The sequence below is a fragment of the Triticum urartu genome, chromosome 4, assembly GCF_003073215.2.
Source record: "Triticum urartu cultivar G1812 chromosome 4, Tu2.1, whole genome shotgun sequence".
Classification (NCBI taxonomy): Eukaryota; Viridiplantae; Streptophyta; class Magnoliopsida; order Poales; family Poaceae; genus Triticum; species Triticum urartu.
The window spans coordinates 81593487-81604802 of record NC_053025.1 but is presented as its reverse complement, the minus strand read 5'-3'; the positions used below and the strand labels follow the sequence as shown (position 1 = coordinate 81604802).

General features: G+C 51.8%; 1 protein-coding gene across 1 annotated transcript; it reads right to left on the bottom strand.

The window, feature by feature from the left end:
- Window positions 1–3254: 3254 nt before the first annotated feature.
- Window positions 3255–9216, bottom strand: LOC125550790 (leucine-rich repeat receptor-like serine/threonine-protein kinase BAM1). The gene is made up of 2 exons (XM_048713882.1): window positions 6159–9216; window positions 3255–4038 (listed from the first exon to the last, which is right to left on the bottom strand). Exons 1-2 carry the CDS (start codon window positions 8812–8814, stop codon window positions 3623–3625), a joined length of 3072 nt encoding a protein of 1023 aa, XP_048569839.1. The 5' UTR covers window positions 8815–9216; the 3' UTR covers window positions 3255–3622.
- Between the last annotated feature and the right edge of the window lie 2100 nt (window positions 9217–11316).

Sequence of the window (11316 nt, the reverse complement as noted above, 5' to 3'; positions counted from 1 at the left end):
GCTCATCGAAGGCCATCCCCTTGATTTTATGCTTATTTTGTTCTTAAAAAGGACAAACAATTTTTAGATAATTGTGCTTTTTATGTACTCACTAGTAGAAAACAGGGCTTTGGTCCAGGCCGGGTCAGCCCATTAGTCCCGGTTCAGTCCAGAACCGGGACCAATGGAGGCATTGGTCCCGGTTCGTGAGCCCAGGGGGCCGGCCGGGCCACGTGGGCCATTGGTCCCGGTTGGTGGGATGAACCGGGACCAATGGGCCTCGCTCCTGGCCCTCGCTCCTGGCCCACAACCATTGGTCCCGGTTCGTGCCTCAAACCGGGACTAAAGATTAGACCTTTAGTCCCGGTTTGAGGCACGAACCGGGACTAATGGGGTTGAGACCTTTAGTCCCGGTTCGTGCCACGAACCGGTACTAAAGGTCCCATTTTCAAACTCTACCCCCCCCCGGTGGATCGCCTTTTTAGTTTTAAAAAAAATAAAAGAAAATGATGGAAATGTCAAAAAAATAAAAAAAATAAGTTTCCCATGTGATATGTGGTCTAGTTGTTGGGAAAATTTGCAAATGTGAATTTTGACTTTATTTGCAAAATCTCTCTGAAATTTGTAAAAATGGGCATAACTTTTGCATACTAACTCGGATGAAAAAGTTTTTTATATGAAAAATCATCTACTCGAAAAGTTACATCCGAACGTTAAACATTTTCAAAATCCTCAAAAACCTAATAGAAAAAAAGTTACGGTGCTTTTAAGATCTAGATTGAAAAAAATTCAAACAGTGGGCAAACTGTGGTCAAACAATGGTCAAACTAATTATTCTAGAATATTAGTGCTACTAAATAATTATTTCTGTTATTTCAATTTTGGTCAAATCTGGTCAAACCGTGGTCAAACAATGGTCAAACTAATTATTCAAGAAATATTAGTGTTACTAAATAATTATTGTTTTTTAAAACAATAGTTTCAAAATAAAACTATGAAATGTGTCACTTCATGCTCAAGCAAAATTCCTGAAGGTTAATAGGATCGACATCTTAATATTGTCAGGAAAACAACAAGTGCAGACTTGGAGCGAGGGAGAATAGAACCCGGAAGTTAAGCGTGCTCAGGCTGGGGGAGTGGGAGGATGGGTGACCGTTTGGGAAGTTAGATGATTTGGAATGATGAGGGTGATTAGAGGATAAATTGAGAAGTGATGAGGGGTGGTGATTATAGACTAGAGGTTAAAATAATTTAGAAATTTGAAAATAAAAAAATTTCAAAAAAAAATTTCAAAAAAAATCGTAAAATTTCCTTTAGTCCCGGTTTGTGTTACTCTCTGCGAGTTATTTACTCGAAACCACCACATTATGGGTTAGGGTAACAGATCGGTACCACATTTGAGGCAGTTCATAAAAAACCACCAACAATGGGGCTAATCTGTAACGCGGAGCACTGACGCTGCGTTTTAGCCCAGAAAACAGCGAATCCGATAGGTGGGTCCCGCCTGTCGGGCTGACGTGGCGCGTGTTAAGTTGCCATCAGCAAAAAGACTACTTTTAGGGATGACACAAGTCTGTTTTGGAGTTAGTCCAGCATATATTTATGCATTTGCTCAAGGTAGCAACTAAAATTGCACATCAACTGCTAAGTACTCCCCCCGTTCCGAATTATTTGTCGCAGGTATAGATGTACCTAGATATATTTTCGTTCTAGATATATCCATTTCCGCGATGAGTAATTTGGAACAGAGGGAGTAATTGGTCGTGATAGTTGGGGTAGGGTGCCAACAGTAGTGGAGAAAGTTGCATGTCAACTACTAGGTAGTTGGTCGTAGCAGCAGAAGAAGGTACACATCTCACTAGCATAGTACTTGATAGGGGTGCCAGCAAGGAAAAATGCACATCCACGAGTAGGGGAGGCTAAGTTGCACAAGAGAGAGAGCGCCGGCTTCCTCTCGACCCACCATTACCACAACCATGACGGAGATGTACCTGCAGGAGAAGATGTCAATATCCAAGAAGAAGAAGAAGAAGAAGAAGAAGAAGAAGAAGAAGAAGAAGAAGAAGAAGAAGGTATAGTCCAGTTAGATCTGCACATATACTCCAAATAAACATATCCTAATGTAAACATGATCATCGGTGCTCCAAATAAAGTGCAGTCCTAGATTATTACCAGGGGACCGAAATACAGTAAACCTAACATATCCTGGAGTAATTATGCACCATAATTTATTCAGTTACTACAGCAACTACTCGAGGTTTTGCAAATTTCAAGTTTCTTGTTTGCAAGTTTCAGTACTCCAAATAAACATATCATGGGAGACAGCAAGTAGTTTGAGTAGTCAACTACAGTTTCCTTAAACTGAATTTAGTGAACTTTTACTTCTAGGACTGAACAAATACTCCAAAAATTTAGCTGAGCACTTAAAAATTTGCACATACTCCAGGAGTACAAACTTGTTGCGAACTTACAAGTAAAGCTAGGAATATCTGTGCAAGTTAAGCCACATCAGATATTGCACTTACAGTAAAAAATTATGCTACTCCAGCATATTGCAGTTAAAGTAACTACTCAAGAGTACTGGGGCATTGGAGTAACTTGCACTATACTCCAGGATATTGCACTTACAGTAAAGCCACTAACAGTAATATACTGCAAGTTCAGTATACAGTACAGTAAATTACTTGTACAACTACTACTCCTACTGTTGCTGCTACTTTAAATGGACAAACAATTGGTACTACAATACACCTCTGCTACAACAGAGGGGGTACTTCTTAGCTAAATGCAGCTTTGCTATTTCTCAAGACACAGATTGGTGCTACAACAATTGGCTAACATCTGGAACATTATATTATGCATTTTTGCCTTGTACTGTGTTCTGAATGATTAAAGCTATATGTGATCAGTGCAATGGTTACTTGCATGACTTCAAGCTACTGACACTGTAAGCCCTGAAACCATGCATCATCGACCCATGATGATCTTGAAAATTCTTTTTTCCCGATATTTTTGACCCTCCTTTATTCCCATAAAGCTGCGCAATTCAAGTCCCTATTTGGATGCTTTAAGCTTTGGGAATCGAAATGTTTTCAAAGACTGTCAAGCTACTATTGTTTCCCCCCTTTTCCTTTCTTACTTTTCATGAAACCAAAGTTTCAGTCAAGAATCTTCGAACAGATGATTACTAGACCCTCACATGACAAAATTGCCTCAAGTAATACAAAAAGCTGTGTAGTAGTACTGCTAGTACACATTTCAGCATGAACAAGAACTAGTGTAAAGGAGATGACAATGGATGGTGGCTGAAGATTACCAGGAGATTACAAAGGGCCAAAGCCATGATGGAGATGACTATTACATTGGACAGCACAAACCCCTAGATGATGGTACGTAGTAGCATATGATCAAACCCTATACACCTTTGATGAAAAGAAAAGAAGATATAGTAGAAAAGAAGATGAGAATTAGGAGAAAAACAAAGTTACATGTTTATTGCTCTTCCCCATCCCCTGTCACCCTCACTGTCGATCTACCCAAGAAACTGTAGAATGCTAGCCCCAATTAGTAGTAGTGCTGTAATTCGGCCCTGAGTACTCTGTAGTAGCAACGTCAATTTGCTGCATGATTTGTTCTGCCGGACTTAGTTCAGCAGGTCCGGGAACAGCTTGTAGCAGTTGGGCCCCTTGTCCGGCTCCGGCGCCGACGAGGACGACGCCGACGACGGCGAGGGCTGGGTGGACGCGTGGCGGGGGAACTCGGACAGCATCTGCACCACCTCCCTCATGGTCGGGCGCTCCACGCTGTTCTCCTGGACGCAGAGCATGGACACGAAGAAGAGGTGGGACACCTCGTCCATGGGCACCGTGCTGAGCCGGCGGTCGACGACCTTGGGCACGCTCTCCCGCCGGCCGTCGGTGACCCGCTTCGCCCACTGCACGATGTCCACCCCTTCCCCGAAGTCCCCCACCGGCCGCCGGCCGGTGACGAGCTCCAGCAGGACGACGCCGAAGCTGTACACGTCGCTCTTCTCGTCCACTCTCAGGGTGTACGCGTACTCTGCAAACAAACAGGACCACAATCAGCATGCCTGCTAATCACATCATCATGGCAACATTTCAACCAGTGTAACTTCTCTTCTCGTCAAAGAACACAATGATTAAATCAATGGGTAGTAAAAGAGAAAGCTATGGACGTAAACCTAGGAGGAGTGTTCTCAACGTGCACCACCGCACTGATCAGTATAAGATAATAATACTACTAGCCTGATCTCAAATCTAAGCGCGATCGTTATAAATTATGTTCAAAACCTAGCGTACGCTAGGATGGCGAGCTTGGCATGCTAGGAAAAGCGAGCCTGTGCTACGGTGCTGATTTGAATAGTACAGAAACTGGCTATGTGCGCCTAGGACAGAGGCGAGTGCGTACAACATTCTGCGACGAATCCCAAGAGAAACCGCCTACCCTACCCTTTGCAGATCCACCGGAATCTTTCCCATACATACGCGCATAGTATATTCTATCGACCAAGTTCGTCAAATCCAAGGAAAATTCTTCGCCGGGATCAAGAAGAGGAGCTCTGTCAGTTAATCCAGCCCATGCCTGCCCTGAGATCTTGCCAAATCCCAAACCCGGAAGAGCAGAAAGGAAAAGCAGAGAGAGAGGGAGAGAGGGGAAAACTTATACTACAAACTTCGTGACCGTAACAGTGAGGGCGCCCGTGCCGTTCGAAAGGGTAGGAACAGCGTGCCGGGGGCGCCCCGGCTTTGGCTTTGGCGACGTAACGGCGGCAAAGCGGGAGGCTGCTTTGGCGAGGCCCCAGGAGCGGGACGGAGGAGGAGGATGACGAGGCTTTTTTTTTTTACCGGAGGGAGTGAGTGTGTCCCATGCCGGTCAAAGATACAGCAGCGCAACCGAGTCGATCCTGACCTAAAGGGCCGTGCCGGGCTGGACCAGCCGGTACTGGTACCCAGTAATACCTACCGTGTCATACGGGAGGTCCGTATCCTACTGCTACAGACCTCACCAGGCTGACGAAGCCTCGTACTACCACTACGAGAAAATTACCGAGTCAGAGGGATACGGGTGACGAGAAGATCGGGCGGGCTCAAACTCAAACCCCCTTTTGCCATGCCCGATGCTGCTGCTCTGGCGCACGCACTGGCCCGGCCTGACACGACGCGGCCCACACTGCGCGCTGTGGTACACGGGAGGTCTCGGCTCATGCACTGCATGGCACGGAGTTTTTGTTTGGCATACACGACGCATGGCATGGCCGTGTCGGGTTCGCGACTTGTGTTGGCCAGCGTGCGGCCGGCGTCCGGGCGCGCCCACAGGGGCGGCATCGTGTGGTCGTAATCGCGCGGGGTCGGGGGCCCGCGGGAAAATAATTGGGTGCTCGAGTGCGAGCCTGAGCAGAGCACCCCTTTTCGGCCGCTTTCGCCGAGGGCCCGCCGGCGCCCGCAGTGCTGCTGGCCGCTGCTGATGTGGTGTAAAGTCAGACCGGATCGGATGGCCTTCTACTGCCACTGCGTGTCATGTGCATACACAGAGCCGGACCGGACCGGACCGGACGGGCAGCCGCAGCTCAGCTCGGGTCGGGTCGGCGCTCAAAGTAGCCCTCCGCCCTGCCCTCCCGTCTCCCCATTTCAAAACTACACACCTTGTTTCTCCTCCTGACATATTCTTACTAAGGATTTGAAATGTAAAAACATCCTAGTATACAGCTTGATTTCGAGGTGTAAACGTACTGGGAGGGACCAAAAGTTTCCGTGCGATTGATCTGAAACAGTGAGGCAGTGAGCTACACCCACTGTGGCTCTGCGCCTGCGGTCTGGGCAGACAATGAGACATAGTAGTACTAACCAGTAACCACTATCACTATCTGCGTGCATGTGGTCAATCGTACGTGATGGTTTTTAACTCGCGACAAACCTAATCAGGCGCTCACTTGTCCTGGCGCAGTACCACCACTGGCTATTGACTTCGGAAGAGCGGGTCCCACGGCCCAGAGACGGGGGCCATCCCCGTGCAAGGCGGCGACAAGCAGACGAGCTCGGAAAACCGATGGATCCTAAACCAAATCTGATTGACCCCTCATCGGCAGGCACGCAAGGCGATAAGCGACTAGAGACAAAACACCAGCACATGTGTATGTAACGAGACGTGTTCGTACGTACCTGGCGCGATGTAGCCGTAGGACCCGGCGACGGCGGACATGCACTCGGACGCGCCGGCGTTGGCCGCGCCGGCGCCGGCGCCGGAGCGGAGGAACTTGGCCAGCCCGAAGTCCGCCACGTGGGCCTCCAGGCCGTCGCCGAGGAGGATGTTGTTGGACTTGACGTCCCGGTGCACGATCATCGGGCTGCAGTCGTGGTGCAGGTAGCAGAGCCCGCGCGCCGCCTCCAGCGCGATCCGGTACCGCCGGTCCCACGCCAGGAACCCGCCGCCCTTGCCGTGGAGCACCTCGCCGAGGCTGCCGCCGCCCATGTACTCGTACACCAGCACGTTCGCCTCCTGGTCGTTGGTGCAGAAGGCTAGCAGCCGCACGATGTTCCGGTGCCGGATGCTGCCCAGCGTCCGGATCTCCGCGCGGAACCCGTGGTCGTGCCGCCCGCCGCCGTTCAGACGCTTCACGGCGATCGCGCCGCCCGACCGGGCTCGTCCCGCGTACACCACGCCGGCGCCGCCGCGGCCCACCACGTTGCCGTCCTTCATGCACTCGATCACCTCCGCGATGCCGAAGTCCACCTTGTGGAACGCCGTGAACCGCCACGCGCCGTCCGGCCCGCCGCCGGGGTACGACCGAGCGCGCAGCACGGCCGCCGCGGCGAAGATCACCGAGCACGCCAGCAGACCCAGCGCGAACACCAGCTTGTAGTCCCCCGCCGTCGCCCGCCGCGGGCTCACGGCCGTCGACCCGCCGGCGTCGCTGCTGATGTTGCAGGGCCGGTTCAGCACCGGCCCGCACAGCCTCGGGTTGCCCGCGAACGCCGTCTCGTTCAGGTACCGCAGCTGGCCCGTGTCCGGCAGCTGGCCGGACAGGTCGTTGTAGGAGAAGTCGGCCGCCGTGAGGCTGCTCATCGCCCCGATCGCGGCGGGGATCGACTCCTCGAGCTGGTTCCTCGACAGGTTGAGGTAATTCAGCACCCGTATCCCGGCGATGGCCTCCGGGATCGGCCCAGACAGCTTGTTGGTGCTGAGGTCAATGTACGTGAGCTGCCCGCACCGGCCGATGGCCTCCGGTATCGGCCCGGACAACTCATTGCCGCTGAGGTCGAGCTTCACGAGCAGCCGGAGCTCCCCTACCTCCGGCGGCACGGCGCCGGCGAGACGGTTGTTGCTGACCAGCAGCGTCTGCAGCGCGGAGAGGTTGGCCAGCGCGGCAGGCAGCGGCCCGGACAGCAGGTTGTTGGACAGGTTGAGCTGGGCCAGCTGCGACTCCGAACCGGTCAGGGTCGGGCTCGGGTTCGACGGGACCGGACCGGAGAGCAGGTTGTTCTGCAGCTCCAGCAGGTTGAGCCGCGGGAGGTAGAGGAAGCCGGCGGGAATGCTGCCGTTGAGGTAGTTGTGGCCGAACCGGACCCGGGTGAGGCTCGCGCACGAGCCGAGCGCCCCGGGGATGGGGCCGAAGAGGAAGTTGTTCATGAGGATGGCGGTGTGCAGCTCGCCGGAGGAGCACAGCATCTCGGGGATCATGCCGGTGAGCCGGTTCGACGACAGGTCGACGAGCCGGAGCGCCGCGCTGGCGCCGAGGCCCGCCGGGACGCGGCCGGTCAAGTTGTTCATGAAGAGCTGCAGCGTCTCCAGCCGCGGCATCGCGGCGACGAAGTCAGGGACCGGGCCGTGGAGCCGGTTGAGGAACAGGTTGAGCAGCCGGAGCGAGGTGAGGGACGCCAGGGTGCTCGGCACCTCGCCGGTGAGCGCGTTGTTGGACAGGTCCAGCCTGGTGAGCGCCGTGAGGTTGCCGAGCTCCGGCGGGATTTCGCCGGTCAGCTGGTTGGTGTGGAGGAACAGCGTGTCGAGGGAGGCCAGCTCGCCCAGCTCCGACGGGATGCTCCCGGTGAGGCCGCAGTTGGAGACGTCCAGCATGGTGAGGTTGCGCAGCCGGCCGAGCTCCGGCGGGATGCCGCCGTCGAATGCGTTGTAGTACCCGAGATACAGCTCCCTGAGGCTCGTCAGGTTGCCGAGCTCCGGCGGGATGGTGCCCTGCAGGTTGTTGCCGTTGAGGGACAGGTACTCCAGAGCCAGCATCCCGCCGTACGACGCGGGTATCACCCCGGAGAAGTAATTGCCGCCGAGGTCAAGGTATCGGAGCCGCGGCAGCGCCGTCACGCCGGCCGGGAGCGAGGAGGAGAAGTTGTTGTCGTAGGCGTCGAACACCTCGAGGCTGGGGAGCGACGGGAAGTCCCAGCCGTCGAGGCCGCCGCCGAGCTGGTTGCCGGAGACATTGACGTAGCGGAGCTCCGGGAGCGCGGACACGGCCACCGCGCCCACGATGCCGTTCCCGGAGAGGGAGAGGCTCGCGAGCGCGGCGAGCCCAGTCACCTCGGCCGTGACGGGCGCGCCAGTGGACACGTTCATGTTGGCGATGTCGACGGAGACGACCCTGCCGCCGGCGCAGCGGACGCCGGTCCACTCGCACACGGAGGCGACATTGCCCGGCAGCCACGAGCGCAGCACGTGGGGGCGGCAGCTGAGGGAGGCCTTGAGGGAGAGCAAGGCCAGCGCATCTCCATGCAACGCCTCGCCGTGTCCATAGCCATCGACACTACCGATGGATAGTGGTAGAAGAAAAATCAAGGAGAGCAAGACAAAAGGATGGAGAGCCTTCATCTGGCCTACAATTCTTGCGGCTTGCGAACTGTGGTGAGAAACTAGCTAGAATACGCAGCCATTGGCAATGCCATTGCTGCTGTTTCAGTGAGCTTATAGACACTTGGAGTGACGGATGGATGGATGGATGTTGAGATGGTAGAGAGGTAGATGGGTAGATAGAGGGAACGGCAAAGGCATGCAAGAATCTTGAGAAGCTTCACATGAAAATGGCGGCGAGAGGCGTGAGCTTCACACCGAAGGTGAAGGGGAGGGGAATATGTTCTCTGTGTGACAAGAATGGCTTTGTCTTTTGAGCTATTTATGCCTTGTGGGAGAAGGGTGTCCGGTGCATCGGGCGGGCTCTGCTTTGGGTGTCTCTGTGTTCTATCTTCTCCTCCTCCTCTCTCTGGTCCTCTTCATCTCTCTCTCCATTGCTTCTCTTTTTGCTTTATCTTTCGGAGCAGAGAAACTAACTGTTAAAGGCTTGTAGTGGGCGAGGAAGCAGCCGTGGCAAGTGATGGGGAGTTTCCAGCTTTGGCGTTTTTTATCAACAAATTGTTCCATTGGCTTTGGGGAGTATTTAGAAAGGCTTCGGGCAATTATGGCATGGCGCCCGACAGAGAAAGGGAAATGCACTCTGGTCTCCGTCCGACTACAGGGCCCGTGATTGAATTTGGGCAATGATGAAAGAGAGCAATCAAACTACTCCAGTGTGTTCGATATGTGTATGTGTGCCATCCGATAGGTTCCGGGCTACAAGGAGGAAAGAAGGTTTTGGCCAAGTCATATTTTTTGGGTTCTTCCATGATACTCAGCTTACATCGTATGCCATGTGGTTTTTGGTAAGCAACTCTTAACTAATTGCCGAAACTTAACCCCCAAAACCCACTCTTAAAGTTTAACGCCTACAAATTATGAGGGTGAAATCTAAACCATCCTGATAATTGTAACTTCAATAATTTCTACAGAAATGGCAAATGGCTCCACCATTTTTCGATAAAGAATGCTTTATTGCTTAAAAGGTTTAAGCATTACACCCGGCCTCTGTGTAACTGAGATGCACACAGCCAAACAAGTCCAAGATCCAAAACGGAATACAAGTAGTCATGGAGAGACTGCATAACGCCTAAGACGTGGGAGGGCCAATCCGAAGATCATGCTGCCATACATGTCGGGTAAAAGTATCCCTGAAAGTGCTAGTTATCTACTAGAGGGGGGTGAATATGCGAATTTTATGAAAGCCTTCAAAACACGAGGTCTTTGAAGACAGACAGTAGAAATGAACCTATTAATATGCAGCGGAAGGTAGACTACACTACACTAGACAAGCCATAGTCAAGTAATCAATGAAGTAAAAGTACGAAGACTATCAACAGCTAGGTAGTATGGATCGGGATGAAAGACAGTATGAAGCCAATAGTAAATAGTCTTCACTCAGTTAAGTCAATCAGATCAGAGAAGCAGGCAATGACTTCACAAAGACAAACTATAAAGTAAAGGGAAGTGAAAGATAGAACTAGTTGCTTGGTGAAGACAATGATTTGGTAGACCAGTTCCAGTTGCTGCGACAACTGTACGTCTGGTTAGGGAGGCTGCGATTTAACTCAGAAGACCACGTCTTCACCTTAGTCCCCTTGAGCTAAGGACACCCAGTCCTCGCCCAATCACTCTGGTAAGTCTTCAAGCTAGACTTCCAAACCTTCACAGACTTCGTTCACTAGCGATCCACAATGGCTCTTGGATGCTCAGAACGTGACGCCTAACCGGCTGGAGGATTCACAGTCCTCAAGTGTAACAAGTCTTCAGGTCACGCGGACAGAAAGACTTCAGTGATGCCTAACACTCTTTGGCTCTAGGTGTTTTGGGCTTTGGCCTCGCAAGGATTTCTCTCTCAAATGCTTCGGAGGTGGGTTGCTCTCAAACGACAAAAGCCGTGCACTGACTCTGAGCAGCCGCCAATTTATGGTGTAGGGGGTGGGCTATTTATAGCCAGGAGGCAACCTGACCTGATTTGTCCGGAATGACCCTGGGTCACTAAGGAACCAACACGTGTCCAATGGTCGGATTTCAAACACACGCTGCAGCTTGATTTGGGCTACAAGTAAAGCTGTCTCATCCAACTCTGGATAAGATTTGCTCTCATTGTCTACGTTCGAAGACATAGGATTTTGGTTGAGCATCACATCAGTCACTCTGACTTTGTTCACTTGGACCCCACTTAACAGTACGACGGTTCCTATGACTCAACAAAGAAGAAAAGGAAACTACGAAACAACTATGTCTTCGCACTCCACTTCTCCGGGTTTCAGGTGAAGGAATTAGCATTGAAAACGGACTTAATGTTTGTCTCTGTATCTTCTGCTGACAAGGACGCAGAGAAGATATTCGACAGTTTCAATAGAATGCATATGATTTGGAGAGATAGAGTTTGAGATAGAAAACATAGAGAGGTTAGGGTCTGATCACATTCACTTAGTTCAAAAGATTCAACAAGAAGACATAGCTATAAGTGAATGCTGT

Excerpts from the sequence above, each read along its gene's own strand:
- LOC125550790 (XM_048713882.1), bottom strand. The coding sequence starts at position 8,814 with ATGAAGGCTCTCCATCCTTTTGTCTTGCTCTCCTTGATTTTTCTTCTA. Across the intron at positions 4,039-6,158 it reads CTACGGCTACATCGCGCCAG|AGTACGCGTACACCCTGAGA; the intron begins GTACGTACGAAC and ends GTTTGTTTGCAG.